This window comes from Battus philenor, unplaced genomic scaffold (assembly GCF_028537555.1).
Source record: "Battus philenor isolate CCGP_79_NKW_IND1 unplaced genomic scaffold, ilBatPhil1.0.hap1 SCAF_20, whole genome shotgun sequence".
Taxonomy (NCBI): domain Eukaryota; kingdom Metazoa; phylum Arthropoda; class Insecta; order Lepidoptera; family Papilionidae; genus Battus; species Battus philenor.
Genome location: NW_027181683.1, coordinates 8,847,222 through 8,868,353, shown reverse-complemented (window position 1 = coordinate 8,868,353; position 21,132 = coordinate 8,847,222). Strand labels below are relative to the sequence as shown.

The following is a 21,132-nucleotide window of genomic DNA, read 5'->3' as shown; positions in this document are numbered from 1 at the left end:
CGAAAATGTCTCAGCTGGCCCTTGCTTGCGACGATGAGGCGAGATGAAATGAAAACACCGTTTAGCGTTTCCACTTTATAACCGTTTGCTTTAACGCAACGCAAATCAAAACTGGTTTAGTGGGTCAGTGTCGATTAGTTTAGTTGCTATAATATATTTCATAATATTATTTTACGTATTTATAGAGTATTCCTGTTGATTTGCAACAATTTTTGTCGTTATAAGTTGTTATCTATAATAATGGTGATATTAAAAGTCATAAATTTGGAATAACTTCTTTATTAAAACTTTATTATAACAGAAATATCTCGTTTATAAGAACTCAAGGTCTCAAGACAGAGGTCTGTGACCAGTTTCCTTATGAATCTAAGACGGAGTCTGACGCGAACTTGACTATGTCGTGCTCACCCTCCTGTAGGTGGATCGACGACATAGTCAAGGTCTCTGGAAGTTGCTGGATGTGAGCAGCGCAAGTCTGGTCATCGTGGCGATCTTCGAGAGAGGCTTACGCCTTCCAGTTGGAGTCTATCGGCTGACATGCTGATGTTTATAATCGTGTTGCTAATTGATAATTGTTAGCTCACATCAATATTCTGTGGCATAAGTTCCAATAGACTTTTTATTGCTAGAAGTTATTAAGCAGTTCAATTTCAAACGAAAACATAAATTAGGATACTATATTCCAGAGTACTCACTTTTCTTTATTAAATGAGAAATAAATATTTTAATCTCGTGATCGATTAACACTGGCCGAAGCAGCTGTTGTTGAACAACAAATGTTATAAAGTTTCAATAGTCATTAAATTTTCTAAACATTTACTAGTTACTGTGCAATTTTAATTTTACAATTTTTACGGAAAAGAATCGCCTATTAAGTGTGGAGAAATATACAAATGATACAGTTATCAATTTTTAATTGAACAGATTTATAATTCTAATGTTATCTTACGTTTAGTGTAAATTTAGGATACAATTTTAAATTGCTACATCGAGCCGCAGAATACGAACATTATATCAATCTTTATGCATAAAAAGTATTTTTTTTTAAAATACATGGCATCGTAAGATTTAAACTTGAATATTGAATATATAATACGGAGATACTCTTTCCGATTTTGTTATATAAGGCGTGGTATTGAATTATGGAGACATGAGAACACAGGTATGCAAATAGATATACTACCTACTTTCTGTTTCTGAATAAAGTTTAGCTTAATAATTTCTTGACCGATTGATAATATTACGTTAGTTAAAAATTTTTTGCTGTACTGATAAAGCTATAGAATGAATTATTGTAAATTGAAATCTCTTAAAGATGCAACTAATTAACTACAATAGTTAAGCAATGGATATCATGTATACGACTAAGAATAACCTTAACATTCGTATATAATTGCAAACGTAAAGCGAAGCGGTCAGATTGTTTAACCACAGTGCGCAGTTCCCGGATTTGCAATAACGAGTATGTCCGTGACGTTCAAGTGTGCTCGATTTGTTACACAACAAAAGACAAACGATTTATCAAATGCTAAATATGTTTGAAAAATATCTTTCCATTTAAGCTATAACATAAAGGTTGGTGATATGTCAATATCAAACAGACATCTTACTGGCACACACTTTGTTTACAGTTATTTAAAAAAGAATATTTTATTTTTTCGTCATTGATGCAACTTGTGAATGTCGATATAAAATTAAAAAGATTTAATTATTATATTAAAGGCTGACTTTCATATTTTGATTATGGAAAGAAATATTTATAATCTGGATGTATATAAGATACACTGCCTTCTAAATGAAGAACAGATATTAGTCTTCTCCAATAACTCTTTTTTTACAGAAATACTGCGTAAATAGCGTTTGTAAATTCCGCGAGATCAAGGCAACAGGGCGCAGAGGGCGCCTAGCCTAAGACCTCTTTTAAGGTTAAGGTCTCGAGGGCTCCCGTTGGTGCCTCGGCTCAGGCGGCTATTTACTACTACTATTACTACTTTATCGGACTATCCTCTGTTCGGACGTTTAGCCTCTAGCCCTGTGCTATAAAAATAAATGGTTAATTACCAATTTGCGCTATTACACAGATTCGAGACCACGTTGACCTATCGTCCTACGCCGTGACGCCGTCCTCGGTCGATCCCCTTTGTTAAAAACATACTAACCTGACTTAATGAAACTTATTGCAAATATTTTCGTTAAACTGCCGACAATTTTCTATGTTTTACATCACCAAAATGACACATTAGGAGATGTAACTTTAATAAGAAATATATGTGAAATATCTTTGGTATTTGTTAAGTACGGACGATAAAGTTCCAATTGCAACTAAAAAAATTTAATTAAATAATTTTGTGCACGTTTAAGAAACAATTTGCAAAGCACTATTAAACGCCTAATCCGGTTAAACGTTGACTGGGCCACAGCCGAGGCTCAAGTTCCCGAATTAACTTAGTGTACAGTTCAACGTTATATAAAAGCAAACGTGATATAGCCAAGTGTTTTCATGGGAATTATATCATGCTTGTTTTGAACGGGTTTGTTTTTTTTTTGGGCGAAAAACAACGAATAATAAAAATTGGGACTCGGTGACGTATAGACGTATTAGTACGTATATTTTCTTTTCGCCATTATAAAATGCTGTAATATCTCCGTCTATTTTGAGTATAACTCAATTTACTCCTGACGATGCGTAGCGTATATTTTGTGCGTGCAATTTTGATTATTTTTATTGCAACGCCTGGCCGGACGCCAGGCAAATTTTTCAATACCCTGTTATAAGCAATTTTTTTAGGATTTGGCCCCGTTTCTCCGTCGCTAATTTTAAATTTATTTATGATTCATGCTATAGTTACTGCAATCTTAAAGCTTTCCATAAGTTGTAGTTAACATTACAACTTTGCAAAATATACCCCGCCTACTGCCACTTTAAACATGCAATTCTTCAGGCAATGTCGTTGACCTTGATTATATTGCTGATCTCCTCATTTCTGACGCGATGTCGCAGCAAATTATAATCATAATTTTATACTAACTAGAAAAGTTAATCTATCTATATAAACAAAAATTTATCGCCAAATATATTGCTAATCGTTAAACACAAGGACGTTTCGTCCGATTCGGATTTTTTTTTATATTTACGTTAAGGTACTACATAATTTCGTTCTTTAGTTTGAGAAATAAAATTGTGTTTAAATAAAAATGTTTTTTAACACATTTCTTCTCACGTACAAATCACAATAAATTAAAACCCCGTTCCCAGCTGCCAAACATTTGACGTCAATCAAAACCAAAAATGTATATTAGGATCAAAAACTATTCCGTCCAACAATACAATGACACAAATGACGCATTATCAAAGAAATAAACTAATGTACGGAATAGAAAATATAGTTTAGTAAGTAATCTTTTTTAATTAATTAAAGACACGATTTATTTATTTTTCCTGTGGGACTCCGATACAATTTGACGGAACGAAATCTGCCGGAGTGGAGAAATAAAACTTGTTACGGATACAATTATAAGGGCATTTAATCTGATTCTAGTTTCTCTTGAATATGATTCTTCTGGTAATCTTCCTATGACTTGCACAAGTGTTCACATTAAATCATCATATGTGAATAATAAAATTTTATATGAATAAATGAATAAAATATTCTGATTGTCTGAAGTGGCAGTGGGCGGGACATATCGCTCGTGCAGCCGATGGCCTTCAGGACCTAAAGGTTCACTCACTGGTGGTGACCACAAATCTGTTGATGCAGCATGGGTAGGCCCCTAGATGCGGACAGCGCTAGACCATTGCTTAAGTCATTGTGGTGGTATTCGGGTGAGACCTATGCCTTGCTGCGAGAATCTATCGGCAGATATGAATAAATTAATTAAAATGTTGTTTTGAAGCAACATTTAAAATAATTTCTGTCTGTTTCAGATATGGGGCGATTTACGAGAGGGCATTGAACAAGTATACAAGAGACAGCATATGGTGAAAAATAGATACATTTACTTGTATACGTATCCTTTTAAAAACTTTTTGAGAAGGAAAAGAAAAGTTTTACTTTTATGAAAACTCACAGAAGAAAACACACTCAAGGAAGCTGTGTATTATTTATAACCGAATAGAATAAATTACTATACATCGTGTCTCTGTTATTGCTGCCCGCCATGCCACTTACACAGGGCATACGAAAAAAAAATCCAACAAATATCGTCACGGATAATTATGGAGATGAGCAACGCAATCAAAGCTCATTGACTTGCCTTTATGTAGGTGTAGTTGTTTAAAAACAGTAATAAAATATTGATTGATAATAGATATATCAAATTCGGATTTTTCTTTATTAGTAGTTCTTGATGTGTCGTTTGTTTTTATTAGTATTTTTCGGACTAGACTAATTCATTAGAAAATTGTTTAACAGGTTGTTGTTTAACTTGGAAATGCAACATAAATTTTAACCTTACTGATGGTAGCTTACTTGTGATCGTAGGTCTCGTGTTCCATTTTCCGGATGCAATGTCATAGTTCACACTTTGTGTTTATTATAAGGGATTGCCACTGCTCACAAACAAGTTTCCAGAGGATGGGCAGCAGCGTCCTCTGAGGACACTTTTACCACACTGCGATCGCCAATCCGCTTGCCAAAGCATGGCGATTATGATATATCCCCCCATAAATATCTTTGGGGATACCTATGCCTTGTGGTGGGCGTCTATCAGCCAAGGAGGTGCACCTGTGTGTAACCAAAGCAATCTCCTATGCAATCTCTATGGTATGTTTATTAAAACTTTGCCTAGTTGTATATGTTTATGTATGCATTTCTAACCATTTGCATCATACATAATTTTTATCTGTTGCAACTTTGTGTTATGATTTCTTAACCGGCAATATAGCCATGTTTACAACTACTGCACATCTGTGCACCAGCAAAGCGCCTGCGCCACTTCGGGCAGAGGTAGCAGTAACAACTCCGGGCGAAACAACTACGGTGGCAAAAAACAGGTAAACCCCCGTTTTCTTTTATTTTAAACGCAAGTCTATAAATACTATTTGTAACGCAACTACTTAGCGTGTGTTTTTTTATAATACATGTACTGCTGAAGCTAGTACAAGCTTAGCGTGCGGCAGCGTTTAGTGCTACCAGATAATTCCTAATCCTAAAGTTAAAAATAATACGTAGATCTTTTATGTACAGACTGATTGGTTGTAAGTTTGTGAATGTATATCTCATTTAATACACCCCCAAAATTAATGGATTCAGGAATTACAACTACTAACTAACGTAATTTAATATGGTAATAAAAATCGATTAGATGATAAGACTTACTACGTACTTAAATTATTTTTGTTCAATATCTGTCTCTGCAGACTTAAACACTGTCATAAGTAATTGGCCTGTCGTAATCCTAAAAAAACAATACTTAATGTTACCATATTTTAGAGCGTGTGATCACATTATATGTGATCTAGCGCTGGGCTACCACTGCTTATACCATAAAGTATTACAATGAAAATGTTATTACTAAAGTCTTGTAGTGAGCGAAATATAAACATCAATTTTTATTCACACACTATAATTAATCACAGTTTATTTTTAAAATTTTACAATAAATAAAGTGATCGTTCAGAAATACGTATATTTTTTAGTTATTAGACTGTATTATATGTAGTATACTCGTAATATCACAAGCTAATAGCTTGTGACAGTTCTAGTCAATCCGGAGGCAAGTAACACAGAAAACTATTTTTCTTAAAAGTGTTTGTAAAACAGTGAAATGTTTGAATATCACCAAGCACATCGTCTAAATTGTCACTGGGCCAGTGTTGTCTGTATCTGTCCTATTTAAAAAAAAAGATACAATGTAAATTACTACTGTGACGTGGTTTAAGTTTTGTAATGAAACAATATCAAGTTATAATTCGGACTACCTACTACAAGTAACGATTTGTTTTCCAGGGCGGACAAGTTCAAGGCGGCGCGCAATTTGTCGGCCTGGAGCTATACAAGAGGTTGCGAGAGTTCCTGAGAGTTTATCTTATTAATTTATTGAAGGTAAATTTTATATTAACCGAAATCATACGTTAAATTATTTATTTATTAACATTATAAATATTAGTTATGTATATTTCTGTTGCTAGTCTTATAGCACCAGGTATAAAGAAATGATTGTTATAAATTTCTCTAAGCTTTATTAAACTACTCTACCCTTCCTTATAATATTTCTAAATTATTTTAAAATAAAGTAAACAAATTTATCAAACAAAATCTTAAATAATAGGTCATTCTGTGCATTACTTCGAAAGTTTTTTTAGAAATTAAAATAAAAGCTTAAAATAAACTTGTCTTCTAACTTAATATTATTTTAATGAAAAGTAAAATAATTTTCATTTTTGTAATCATTGCGCTATGTAATGGTAGATTTGTTCCGTTTGCGAAGTGTTTTAAAACTACAAACACTTTCAATATCAGCAAAATTTAAAGTCGCTACTTGGTATGAAAATGAAGAAAACGCCGTTAAAATAAAATTGAATTTCAAAACAATTACAGTTTATACCAGGGGTGTTTATACAGTGGGTCACGATAAATTTACCCGAGTTCGCTTTTCATTCTTGTGTTATAATGAATTTAAAAAAATATTCAAACCTAAATTTTAAACACCGATCAGCATTAACTAATCAGCATCTGGGTAACACTCCTGCCCCACACGTGGAAGGGGGGACTAGAGGTCTTTAAAAACGGAGGCCATGAAAAAACCAGCATCTGAAAGAATTACTGCGAAGTGTTATTACAAATTTTTAATTAAAATAATATACTTTGTAACTACTATTTGTTAAGTCAATATAATTTCTATATTGTTTCCTGTATTAGTCGTCGTGTACAAGGAGAATCCCTGAATTTGAAAAAGTTTATTCTAAAAACAAGGCAATGACATGTGAAGAGTTAAGATAGATCTAGCTGTCCTTGTAGTGAGCTTCGAGAGTTCATCGATTTTTAAGGACTTTCTAGCACATAAGTATTCATGTCTCATAAAAGTAATTTTCATGAAAAGAGAGCTAACAGCATTAGTAAAAATTAATGTATTTAAAGAAATATTGAGACACAATCAACAATCGCAGAATGGAGCCGATCTCATGGGCGAAGACGTGCTGGCGTTCTACACAAAGCAGTGGGAGGAGTACCAGTTTTCCTCTCGGGTCTTAAACGGGGTCTGTGCCTACTTGAATAGGCATTGGGTTAAACGCGAATGCGAGGAGGGACGAAAGGTTAGTAAGATTTCTTACGGAACTGAAACGATTATTGGTCACAGTTTAGTTCTGTCTATTATCCTTCAGTTTCGTCAGATTTAAGGTATCAAAGCACTGATGCTACGAAAGAAAGGATTTTATTGTTCGTTTAGCTTCAAATTTAGTATATAATAGTAGAGGGTGCCAGTGTAACTTAGTTATTTGTATTTTTACGGCCGGCCGTTACTGCTCGTTACTCTAATTAAGGGTAATGAAGGTTAATTAAATGAGAATTCGCACTAGCAATAAACATAAACTTGTTACTACTCTAAGCGTCATATAATCTTACTTAATTTCTGAATTATCAAGTAATCAATTTAAACAGCAGAAATTGAGTAGTTTTAGTCCAAATGTAGAGAACAGGGACTATCGATCGTAGGTCACGGGTTCGATTCCCGGTATAGTCTTATTTATTTCACTCTTTGTGCACTTTGTACACTTGCACAAACAGGTTTTTACAGAGTCTTCTGTATACCATAATACACTGCGTTCGAAAACCCGTTGTTCATGTGTGGCGATTGTAATGTATTTCCCCGTAGATATCTTATGGGGAGACCTGTGCCTTGCAGTGGATGTCTTTAGTCTGAAACGTCTATGGCAACGACGACCTGAAAGTCGACTATCAGACATCTTCTAGTTAGTAAATTTTTATATAGGAAATATATACTTTGTTGCAATAAGATCCTAGATTATTTTCAAAAGATTCATTTAAAAAAATGTCAAAGAAGGTTCTAGTTCTAAGAGTTAGAACACTGTAGAGGGAAGGCTTATGCCTTGCAGTGGGCATTTATGGGCTGATACGACGAAATATATAAATTTTTATCGTAAAATTTGTTAATGATATTGTAAAAGTGATAACAAAAAAATTGTTCAAGATTTTATAGGCTCTTCTGAGATTAAGGCGCGTTTGGAACCCTTGTAACTTTATGTCTATAATGGAATTCTTTATTCCATTATAGGGGAGATCAATCTGTTTCTAGTTTCTACAAAATTAGGTTCTTCTCGTTATCTTATGGCGTACACATGTAGTCCTTGCAAATGATCCTATCTGCTAGTTATATGAAGAGAAACAAAAGCTACTATGGGTTATTGTCTTATAAAAATATATTTCGGTGTGATTGCTACAGCAATTCAAAAATTACAAAATCATAATTGAAAAAACATTTATTCAGGTAGCCATTTTACATGCACTTTTGAATCATCTATTATTATAACATATATATACATACGTAGTAAGGTACAGCACCGGCTAGGAATGCTCATCTGCTGAGAAGAACCGATAAGAAACTCAACAGTTGCTCTTTTAAAATTAATCAATGCTTTGTGTGAACATTATGATATCAACTATGTAAATGAAAACAAACCACACATTTCGATCAGCCAAAAACACTTTAATGCTATAATAAGATTTATTAAATAACATGCTTTCATTTTAGATTTAGTACTAAGAAAATGGAGGCTCAGCATATGTTCTGGAACGATTGAAGTGACGAAAGCGAATAGTTTTATATGTTGTTATATGTAGCTTATATTCAGTGATGAGTGTAAAGAATACTTAGTACTTGATTCAGGGCATCTACGAGATCTACCAGTTGGCGCTGGTAACATGGCGCGACAACCTGTTCAAGTGCCTCAACAAGCAGGTCACCAACGCTGTGCTGAAACTAATAGAGAGGGAGCGCAACGGCGAAACCATCAACACTAGACTTGTTTCCGGGGTCTGTATCTTCATTTTATTTATTCAAACGTTTAATTTCTTTAAATAGTAAAAAGCGAAGCTGGAAAGTACTTTGTCCGGCAGCGGTTGTCTTATGGTTTTGATAATATATACCTATAACACGGCAATGTCGGTTTTATTTTAATGTCAAATCTTATTAAATTAATTAATATTATATTTTATTCTTATGTATAATTATTGCTATAATGAATGTTGTATGAATTTATCTAATGGATATTGCAAAAATTATTTCAGTGTAATTAAAATTGTTCAAAATAAAAATAAAATTTTATGCTGTACATGTCTAATTACCGATATCGTAATATCGGTTTTAATTCTGTCAAAAATAAATTATTAAAATAATCGATTTTTTGTAGGTAATCAATTGCTACGTAGCACTAGGCTTGAACGAAGAGGACCCAAGCGCCCGCGGACAGAACCTGGCCGTGTACAAGGACACGTTCGAAGCCGTGTTCCTCGAGGATACGGAGCGATTCTACACTCGCGAGAGCACAGACTTCCTTAGGAATAGCCCTGTCACTGAATATATGATTAAGGTAAATAAACAGAAAAATTAAAAAAAAAACTAGGGCTGTAATGAGGGAAGGAAGTAGTTGTAAAAGATTGTTTAAAATAATCAAATATTTCTAGAAATACACGTCACATATTTTTTAAAATGTACTGAAATAATTTGTGGAGTGGCAAGGGAAAACGCATAAAAAACACGCGAAAATACTACTCGCGAGGTTAAGTTATGAGAAGCTATGAACAAATAGCTTTCGTAGCACAAAATTTATGCGGTGCATAAATGAAGTGTCATGTAGAGAGTCATTAATTATATATATATATATATATATATATATATCTTATTTTTTGACAAGGACTATCTCTGCTGCCCAAATGACGTTAGTAAGTTCTGTCATATATAGGGGCCTTTCTTAACACCCCACATAAACCCCTAAATAGAGTTTCTCTATTATCCCAAATCTGTTACATTAAAAAATATCCAGCTTACTAAAAACTAAAATAATCTTCACCCACAGGCCGAGCAGCGACTGCAAGAGGAACAAAGACGTGTGCAGGTGTACCTGCATGAAACAACAGCTGAGAGGCTCGCCAAGACTTGCGACAGGGTCCTCATAGAGAAGCACCTCGAAATTTTCCATGCAGAGTTCCAGGTTTGTTACAACACCTCATTGTGATGTCATTTACTTCGATTTTATAAACTCGGTTTCTTACTTTGGGCTTCATTGGCAAATTCACAGAATCGAGAGTGATTCAAAAATGAAGAGATTCGTGGAAGAAATTGCAAATGAGAGTGAGAAACCGACATAGCCCAGTAGAATGACAAGACGTGGCAGTAGGCAGGCCACATAGGTCATAAAAAGGTTGGCCGCCGGGGACTTAAGGTTCTATAGTGGAGACCAGCATCGCAAGTTAGCAGTTAATGTCCTGCGGCTGAAATGTGGATAATGCACAGCTAAGCTGCATAGCCATGTATTTTCTCATTTCAAATTGGTCGTACAAAAGAAGAAATTAAACTTTACATAACTAACAGTGAGAAAATACCGGCCGTACTTGCTTTTTTATATCCTAAAAGTTCAATGTCGTCATCTTGATTTTAGTATATCTTCTACTCTTACGTAACGCTCTTTCTATTACGTAATTTTTACGATTGAGATATTTTTCGATACGAGTCCATGTGTTTGAAAAACTCATTAAGATATCAACTTTAAATCATTATAAGTCAAAGAATGTCATGTGTAAATAGGAAGCAACTTTAAAAATGTAAACTGATAGCATAAAATAAATTTCTTGAGAGATTGCCACCTATGTATTGACTTAGAATAATAAGGCTTAATGGTTTAAAGGTAGGAATATTCCTTTCACCGACTAGAGGTCAACTAAGAAGGGATTTTACGGAACTCATTCCGCAACAGCCCATTCCCCTGAGGTTCGTGAAATAAAGAAAATTTTCAAAGTATAGTTCGTATATGTATAGAACTTAGAATATTTTTACATGTTAAAAAGTACCATATATAAATTTTCAAAAATTACATCCAGAAAAGACTGCGAGCAACAAGAAGCGGCCATAAGACAGGTGGTGGTAATATAATGGGATTATAAAACTGATAATCTTTTCTCTAATCAATTATTCCTCACATCGGTCATTGAAATAAATCAACTTGTATATTTGTTTACAGAAACTTCTAGATGCCGATAAGAATGCGGACCTCGGTCGCATGTTTAGCCTGGTGGCGCGCATCCCGGACGGGCTTTGCGAGCTGCGGCGTCTGCTAGAGCAACACATACACGTTCAGGGCTTACAGGCCATTGACAAGTGCGGCGAGAGCGCTCACACGGTATGTAGCTGATGAAGTGGTCTTCATCACCATTATGTCGCATAAAGTCACAAGACTTCCCCAAAGATCGCCACGATCTTTCGATCACGAGCTGTCTGCATCCAGCAATGTCCTGCTACTTTGACTATGTCGTCACTCCACCTAGTGGAGGGTCTACCCACGCCTTGTCTACCACGTGGTCGCCACTCGGCTACTTTCGGTCTCACCAAATTAGAAGTTGTATTATTATCCATATAGGATAACTTACAACAGAAATTCACAGACTTTTTGTTCATAAACCACTTAAAAAATTTAACTGGTTCCAGTGGATCCCCTGCGACTTATTTACCATATTCCCAAAATTCAACAAAAATGTGAACGTTAGATCTAAGTATGGGATTACGCTTCGCTGCCCAGTCCAATCATAAATTAATAATTTTGGATAAAAATAAACCGTAAGTTGATATAAACCATAAGCACTTCAAGGTGTCATGAAAAGATAGCAACGTATCTGCCATCACCAATATAAGATTTTAGAGCTGAATAGTGTATTGACGCTGTTATTGGGATCAAATAAAATGTAAGATCTACCCACGTTATACAGACATCAGGCTTCATGTTTATACATTTTAAAATTAATACAGTATATTATATGTTTTCGAAAAATCCAAACTTTTACATAGCAATACCATGAAACGGCAACAACTGTTATGTGTGGTACTTGATAAAAGCCATATATCTTAAATTACTATTGACATATGTATTTTTTACATTTCTGCTATTTTGTTAACGGCACTTGTTCTATATATGAAATTTGGCGTTTTAATTTCGTTAGTGACGTGAGCAGTAGTGGCCTAGTAGTGATTAAGAACTATTTCAATGGTAAGTAGCTGTATCGTTTTGCTAACATATGGTGAAGGAAAATATTGTGAAAACCGGCATATCGTCCCTAGAAGTTAGAGATATTTTAAGGAATATCTCTCATATGCCGGACTATACCAAAATTGGAAATCTGTAAGATATATGACGTCTGTTGATCCTTGCTGACCCCGTTTTGTATTTCACCTTCTTTTTGAGGGAGAGGTTTTTAATCTCAGCAATGGGAAAATTACAGGGTTAAAATTAACCTAAATGTCAAATATTCCTTTCACAGGATCCGAAAGTGTATGTATCAACTATACTTGAGGTGCACAAGAAGTATAACGCACTCGTTCTTGTCGCCTTCAACAATGACTCCGGATTCGTGGCCGCCCTCGACAAAGCCTGTGGCAGGTTTATAAATAGTGAGTATTTCGTATTTGTGTCACGATAGCATATTACATACAAACAAATAAACGAACCTTGGTAAAAAAAAAAACATGAAAAAGCTACAAGTTCATTATATTAACATTTGACTATAAATTACAATGTATTGTCTATAAACGATACAATGCTGTCCAGGTTTTTGAAAAAAAAATGTGTTTCACTAACTATACTTAAAAATAATTAATTTCGTTAGCCTACAGTACTTTGATTATTTTTATTGTCTGTAGCATAAAAGTATAGCGTGTCAACCATTCCACATATTGTAATAATTTAAAAATAAACTATTTGTATCAATATTTGTTGGAAGGAATATTTTACTTTAAAATCTTTGAGAAATTGATTAATTGCGCTATTTATTTTCGTGTCTATATTTGTTTCATACTTGTTCCAGGTAATGCTGTGACAAAGGCTGCAAACTCCTCTTCCAAGAGTCCTGAACTACTTGCTAAATACTGCGATCTGTTACTCAAGAAATCAAGCAAGAACCCAGAAGACGCTGAATTAGAAGACACTCTTAACCAAGTGGTATGTAAAGACAGTTTATTTTTAAATATTTATTTAACGCAAATTCTTATTATAAGTATCATCTTATGTCTATTTATTCTATAGAAATTTATTTAATAATTATTATTAAATGTTTTCAGATGGTGGTATTTAAATACATAGAAGATAAAGATGTGTTCCAGAAATTCTACAGTAAAATGTTAGCTAAGAGACTTGTACAACACATGTCTGCTAGCGACGATGCAGAGGTGATGTTTATTCATTGATTTTCACCCTAAATATAATTTGTGATGAGAGTAAACATGATTGCGGAAAATGCCTAGATTCACCCCTGACATGAGCTCAAATTAAAAGTTTATTTAACATTACTGCTCTTTATTGGCGCTGGTAAAATATCCTAACTACCACTTCAAGATTCAGAATTATTTTATCGGACTTAGCATAGTTAACACTAGTAATAATGTTAACTAGTTAACACTAATATCTGTTAATTTTTTTGTATGTCTGTTTGCGAGTTGGCAAAGACCTTAAACCTTTTTGATATCTTTATATCCTCTGCCATTTAGTATATATTTTATATGGCATTATCTCATTTACATAGTTAACGAAATCTTAATAAAATTCTAACGTGAAAATTGTCATATTGTAAACAAGTGTTTAAGAAAATCAACAGAAAATGTTATTTATTTTCTGTTGATTTATGAAAAAATTAAGTTGGTAGATGTGCTAGGTCTAGGCTAGATCTAGCTAGGTAACATAAATTGGCTTAAGAAAAAATGGCTTATTTTTACCTTTCATCCTTCAGGCATCGATGATCTCAAAACTGAAACAGGCATGCGGTTTCGAATATACAAGCAAGTTGCAGAGGATGTTCCAAGTGAGTTATCACCTATTCTTGTGTTTCCTTTCTTTTATCTTTTTAAACAATTTCTAAATTCTTTAATTTAGACTATGCTTACATTTGCAAGTAACTTGATTCAAAAGTTTGATTACATCAATGATAGTGAAGGAATGTAAAAAAAATTAATCACTTTAAAATCCAACTGTAATATTTTAATAAAAGAAAATGTCTAACCTCATGAAAGTAAATATTTTAAAAAGGGGATTAATTTTTGAACTTCTGTTTACTTAATAAATAATTTACTTTACACATCTCTTGATTTAAATTTTCATCATTGTACTTTGAAACTACACTAGAACTTTTGGATGATATATAATTTGTTGTAATCTTTTTAGTAATGATTGTGGTGCCAAATTGTTTATTTAAAATTGGTTATCGTAATCCAAGTTAAAATATTGACATTAATAAAATATATATTAAAACTTTACCTTGACTATATGCTTTTAGCTATGAGTTTTAATAATGTAATGATATTTCAGGATATTGGTGTATCAAAAGATCTTAACGAAAACTTCCGCAAACACATGGCCAGTACATCGGAACAGCCGCTGCATATCGATTTTAGCATTCAAGTGCTCTCTTCTGGCTCCTGGCCATTCCAGCAGTCTTCATCCTTCCAGTTGCCTACCGAGGTATTAGAAAGCTTCAAGAGACTGCCTAAGTTAACGCTATGTTAACTCAGTTACCAATTGCATATAATTAATAAGTTTAAGTACCAGCATGTAAGGCTGCGGAAATACTGCCGTAGCACAGCGGATTGTGTAGTTTAAATGGCAGAGAACAAGCCACATAGTACGAAAGTAATGGCCGTTGTTGCCTTAAGATTCTGGGGAGATGATTCCTACCGGTCTTATTAGAAATCTCTATATGGGAATGGATACATTCCCATATAGAGCAGCAGTAGACATCCTAAGACTAAAATGCTGAGAATGAACAAAATTATAATTTATTTCATAATCGTCGTCTTAAATAGCCCATAGACGCCCACTGCAATATCGTTACGATGACCAATTTTGCACTGCTCACATTCAGCGACCTGTCGTCGCTTAACCTAGCGGCGAGCTTACCCACGTCACGTCCATCGGCTCGTGGTCACCATCCCAGAACAAACAGTTCGGCCCCAACGATCATCGGTTGCATGAACAATGTACCCTTCCAATGTCACTTTAGATGAGCGATGCGAGATACTTCGAGATACGTCGGTGACTGGTTCTTCTGGATCTCCTCATTTCTGATTCGATCTCTCAGTGGCAATCCCAGCATAGCCTTCCATTGCTCTCTGGATATCATTGAGCTTTATGACGCACATTGTTAGCAACTATTTCTCAGATCTATATGTCACCACACACACATTGGTCAAACAAAAAATTGGTCAAAGACAAAGATCTTTGTTTTCAGACATTGCGGTATTTTGCGATGCGTAAATAATTAAGAATTTAGCTTAATTTCTTCGTTAAATAAAGTGTTTGTTAACAGTTGGAGCGCTCGGTGCATCGGTTCACGACGTTTTACTCTTCGCAGCACTCTGGTCGCAAGCTCAACTGGCTCTACAACATGAGCAAGGGCGAGCTTGTGACCAACTGCTTCAAAAACAGGTACACGTTGAACTCTGTTTCTATTGAGTAATTCAGGCACAGGACACAAGAAAAGGCCTATTAACTGCTTTGGTACGGGCATCCACTTTAGTTGACTTCAGTAACAATCACGAATTCTTATATGTTGTTTGTGTACGACTATGATGTTATTTTTGTATTAATTCAGTAGCCGCACTGAATAAAAATAATGATTTTAAAATAGGAGAAGCCCATACTATACAACGCACCATGAAAAACTGGCAATATCAATGTTTAGACTGCTAAATATCTCGATTCAATTTTAATGAATGGAATCAATTTTTTTTTAATAAAATTCCACGAAATATTATTAGGCTACAATTTATAAAATTAAAGTAAATTGAAAAAAAGTTATATTATTCAATAAGAGAATTTTTAAATGACAAGAATCCTTGATGAATGATCTAAATGAAAACAAATGATCCAATGATGTCATTGGATTATTTGTTTTCATTTAGACTATAGCTGTCAAAGTGTACATGTACAAAATGTATTGTTAAAAGATGTGTTGTGGAGTTTCATCCTGTTTTTTATCCACAACTATAACACCTTACGCAGAGTGGAGTCAAAAAAAATACATTTCAAAAAAATTGTGATCAATAAGAGTCTTGTTAAAAGGTCCAATGTTGAAATAAATTTTAATCTTATCTTTAACTTTTAAAAGTATTCATATTAGTATTTTCTTCCAATATAACAATATTAATATTATTGAGTATAAGGGAAAAGATAATGTCTTACATTAGATGGACATGTCCACCCTCAAGGTCAACAGATAAACTTGTTAATGTCTTCGGAAGCTACTGAATATATAGACAATTTCCAACCAGTCCAAGCTCTGAACTTCCTACGGCTGAAATGATGATTGTAATTAAATAAAACATATCTCATATTTTAATTTATTTGTACCAAAACTTGTGTTCATTTCATTAACCGGAAGTTGGTGAAAAAATGAAAATTAATAACTAAAACTTGGTTATATATTATAGTTCTCACGGAGAAAAAGTAGATGATTGTTTTTAAACTTAATTAATATTTTTAGATATACCTTGCAAGCGAGCACATTCCAAATGGCGGTGCTGTTGCAATACAACGAGAACATCTCATGGACCGTGCGCCAGCTGGAACAGCACACCGGAATCAAAGGGGACTTCCTTATTCAGGTAAAAATTCTAGACCCTTGTTTCGTTCTTTTTATTTTACACTGCAAAATTCCGGGAGACAGGTGAAGAAACCCTGATAGTAGACTATATGGTTAATTTCACCCCTTCACATGCCATTCCACGCTATTGAAAAGCAAATTGGAAGAGAAAGAAAACATAATAGAGAAGGGAGCGGACTATTATCCCGCCTGTCCCGCCGCTTTTATTTAAGGCTCGGTACCGGTAGTACTATAATTATGATATTTGTGTAAGAACTATATCTAATTTTAAATGATCTTATTGAGTGTAAATATTTCTATTTGACTGCTCAGAGACTACATAATTTCTTTTATCATTTAACCAATGTTTATCGACATCATTTTTGGTGATTAACTCTCATTTCAGTTTTTAAAGTAAGCTCCTGAGGAAGTTGATATTAGACAATTTGTATCTCGCAAGTAAAATGAATTATAATAATGATGGCCACCCTACCTACTTGAAAATTAAAAGTTATCCTATTCATTTTGAAAGACTGTAGTTAAGACAAGTGATTATTAAAATGTATTAGACGAACGAATTATTCATCTTAAGTAGAATGATAAGTCTTGATAAGTATATATAATTGTTTATACTAAAAATATATGCCTCAAAATAAAAATATGGCATATACTACATAAAAGAATATATCTTGTAGTAAGTCCCAGGTAATCCACAAACTATTTGGGCCTGTTAAGTAGTAACTATTAATTCTGGTTCTGAGAGTTGAGAAGGCTCAATGTCACCCAGAAAGCAATGAAGGGAGTCATACTCGGAGTTTCGCTGGGATATCGAAACAGTAATGAGGAGGTCCGCAGAAGAACCAATGTAACCGACGCAGCTCGAAGAATTGCTCATCTGAAGTGGCTGTGGGCGGGGCACATCACTAGTGCATCCGTTGGCCGTTGAAACCGAAAGATGGGAGAGCCTACCACTAGGTAGACCGATCATATAGTGAAGAACGAGGGAAGTTGCTGAATGGGTGCAGTGCAAATGTCTCACCAGGATAACAGTTTTTGTTATATATGGTTTATGCAAATTCAATTCACTTGAACCGCAATATAAGAATTCAGTAATAAAACTATTTTAATATAATTTCCAGGTTCTACAAATCCTGTTGAAGGCGAAATTGTTGGTATGTCAAGATGACGAAAGTGAATTGACGGAGTCTTCTGTCGTCGATCTGTATTTAGGCTATAAGAAGTGAGTTATTTTTTTACATTTATACCATCACAGTCTAATATATTTTTCCTCTTTCCATTGCAATGTATAACTAGTAAGAATGCTTTAATAATAGCTAATGTTATTCCACGTGACGTCCATCAATTTATCATCATCATATTACCCATCGATGTCCACTTTAAGGCATAGGCCTCGCCAAAAATTCGCCAGTCTCGCGTTTCTCGCATCCAGTTTCTTCCTAGACTATGTTTTCAGTACACCTAGAGGGGCACCTTCAGTTACACGAGTGATATTACTCGATTATTGCTATATCAGATAAGCAATTCTTCAAGCTATGTCCATCAATTAGAGCTACTGTTTTTAACTTCTATAATTCATAAGCAATTAACATTTACATTACTCTTATAGCAAAAAGCTCCGTGTTAACATCAACATACCGCTTAAGACGGAGCTGAAGGTAGAGCAAGAAGCGACGCACAAACACATTGAGGAGGACAGGAAGATGCTCATTCAGGTAACTACATCTTAGATACGTAATGTATTTACTTAAACGTGTCAATAATATAAACATTTGCATTCTAATAACAATTATTATATGTCTATATAATAATTTTTAAATCATATGTATATAAAAATGTATATTTTCTTGTTTTGTCTTTGCGGACTGGTTACCGCAATTTTGCGTTAGCCTTAATTAAGCCAACCCAACTACTGGAGGAATTCCTGTGTTTATGTGTACCTGTGTCTGTATTTCCTTGGCTATATTACACACAGCTTGGTTTGATTCGGCCACAAAATTTCAAAGTTAAAATCAAAGTCTTACATTAGTTCGTAACCTATTGAGAGCTAACAGGAATCTCGATTGAGTTTGTAATTTTTCCTTATGTTTTTTTAAGTGTTTTTAAAAAATAAGAGAAGTATATTTAATTATATAAATATGAAATTATTTATTTATTTCATATTTAATCAATAAGTAGAGCAATTACTCTAAAATATTTGGCATTAATTTATTTTTTCTTTTCAACTGTGACAAGTCAAAAACATCTTAAAATATAAAGCCTGATCAGTTCTAGCTTAAAATATGGAACCTTTATGTTACTTATTAAAATAATTAATAAATTATTTAATTCTGCAAGAGTAAACAGTTTCTAAATTAAAATTCGTTGGTCCTTGTCTACAGCTCGATTTTTAGTAATATGTAGACATAATACTATTATATAAGTGTTATGCTCATATAATAATACATTATCTACAAGTATTTTTGTATAATGAGTGTCTGCAAACTATTTATATAAGTAAACATTCTGGATGTTTAAACTATTATAGTCATTTTCATAATTTTATTTCTGTCACTTCCAGGCCGCCATTGTCAGGATAATGAAGACTCGTAAGACATTAAAACACCAGCACCTTGTTGTGGAAGTCCTCAACCAGTTGTCCTCCCGCTTCAAGCCACGTGTTCCCGTTATCAAGGTATAAAAATCTAGATTATAATTTAGATCTTGTTACTAATCTCAAACAGATAATTGCAAGATATGGTAATGAATTCAAAATATGTATGATTTTTTTTGGATTGGCTATATGAAGTGACATAAGGTGCGACAGATGGCCATTGAACTCTAAGGGTTTTAGAGAGGACCACAGATTGGCAAGTACAGCATAGGACACTCACGACGTGAACAAATGACCTTGGTAGTCGTTGGAATACGATGGATATAAATCACTTCCAATCGGTCCCATTGAAAATCTATTAGGGCGGCTTAAGTTCAATAGTAGATTTCATGCAGCTAATAAAAAAAAGATTGTGCCATTACATGTTTTCTGGTTTTGAGAATGTTAGTGTCTCCTTATTATCGGGCAGTTTTATTTAATGTTTTTATTTATCTGAAATTATATGAATAACCAATTGTGTTGTAATTAAAAGTAACTTGTAAGAAAGTTTTCCTATCTTAAATATATTTATTAAAAAATTGCAGGGCCTCTATCGGACGTAAATGTAACTAGAATTGAACAGTACAAACTAAATATCTAATATTCGTAACGCAATCGTGTCTCTTTTTGTATATTAGCTGTTAATTTTCCAACAAATTAGATAAATTAATGAATGCAGTTACTTATTACTTGTGTGTCCCACAGAAATGCATTGACATCCTCATTGAGAAGGAATACCTCGAACGCACCGAAGGAGAGAAGGACACTTACAGCTATTTGGCGTGATGCGGTCACCGCGGCGGACCATTATATGTTAATAAATAAATATAACAGTATTATGTTTACTTGTTTTTTAATAACCTTATACATATATAAAACATGTCAAAAGAACTTAAGCGCAAAGAAATATAGGCTGAGCTTTCATTTGATAATTATATGAATAATTAACAGTACTCAGTTGTACATGTTTAAGAAAAAATTTCGTAATATACAATGCGATTAAAATAAGAATAGGACCGGCCTAGCGCTATGTTGTGACGTCACAACGGGAACGGTGTAGTGTGCAAAAAAAGCAATGTTAAAAAATAATACCAGTGGCTAAAGTCACTCGCTCGGTTACCTTCGAAGCAGTTTCCAAATGCTTAAGGAAACTTCCAAATACATCACGCGATATATGAATATTGCCATCTGGCCCTGGTACAATTCTTGCTTGTTTTAACTGGTCCAACAACATAATGGCACGTTTTTTCTCTTCCTCGAAGTACTTATCAACATTGCTGATGATTATCAGAGATTTCTCGAGCTCGCCGATGTAAAACACTACCTCTTTTGCTCATTGTAGAATAAATTAAACAATCAACAAAAACAATTATTATTATTTTTTTATTTTATATACTTAATGCTGACCGTACTTATATGAGTGAAGTTAGCCGAGAGCCCGTCCTATTCCTATTTTAATCGCATTGTACTGGGTAATTGAAAATCGGAAGTACATACTACCTAGCAATCACTGGTTGCAGAAATAATAAATAACATATTGATAATGAAGTAAAAAAAGTGTTCCAAATTCGAATTTATCACGTATTAAAATGAATTAAACCAAGGTCACCGATGTAGTTCGCCGAATAGCTTGTCTGAAGTCGCAGTGGCACCGCTCGCGCAACCAGAATATCGCTGGATGCGGGC

At 34.1% G+C, this 21,132-nt stretch overlaps 1 protein-coding gene across 3 annotated transcripts in view; it reads left to right on the top strand.

Moving 5' to 3' along the window:
* Positions 1 to 20,289, top strand: part of Cul1 (cullin 1) — a 39,413-nt gene extending 19,124 nt beyond the window's left edge. For 2 of the 3 annotated variants that reach the window (XM_068766214.1, XM_068766215.1), the window contains exons 3-21: positions 3,926 to 4,008; positions 4,885 to 4,993; positions 5,949 to 6,044; positions 7,109 to 7,255; positions 8,836 to 8,994; positions 9,371 to 9,550; positions 10,037 to 10,171; positions 11,198 to 11,356; positions 12,489 to 12,618; positions 13,032 to 13,165; positions 13,285 to 13,392; positions 13,950 to 14,021; positions 14,525 to 14,677; positions 15,522 to 15,640; positions 16,698 to 16,818; positions 17,936 to 18,036; positions 18,424 to 18,529; positions 19,375 to 19,488; positions 20,152 to 20,289. In XM_068766214.1, the coding sequence (XP_068622315.1) occupies positions 3,926 to 4,008; positions 4,885 to 4,993; positions 5,949 to 6,044; positions 7,109 to 7,255; positions 8,836 to 8,994; positions 9,371 to 9,550; positions 10,037 to 10,171; positions 11,198 to 11,356; positions 12,489 to 12,618; positions 13,032 to 13,165; positions 13,285 to 13,392; positions 13,950 to 14,021; positions 14,525 to 14,677; positions 15,522 to 15,640; positions 16,698 to 16,818; positions 17,936 to 18,036; positions 18,424 to 18,529; positions 19,375 to 19,488; positions 20,152 to 20,232 (2,307 nt within the window). In that variant the 3' untranslated portion in view covers positions 20,233 to 20,289. The remainder of the gene's footprint in view (positions 1 to 3,925; positions 4,009 to 4,884; positions 4,994 to 5,948; positions 6,045 to 7,108; positions 7,256 to 8,835; positions 8,995 to 9,370; positions 9,551 to 10,036; positions 10,172 to 11,197; positions 11,357 to 12,488; positions 12,619 to 13,031; positions 13,166 to 13,284; positions 13,393 to 13,949; positions 14,022 to 14,524; positions 14,678 to 15,521; positions 15,641 to 16,697; positions 16,819 to 17,935; positions 18,037 to 18,423; positions 18,530 to 19,374; positions 19,489 to 20,151) is intronic. The other variant, XM_068766216.1, reaches the window with a different exon arrangement.
* The last annotated feature ends 843 nt before the right edge of the window (positions 20,290 to 21,132 follow it).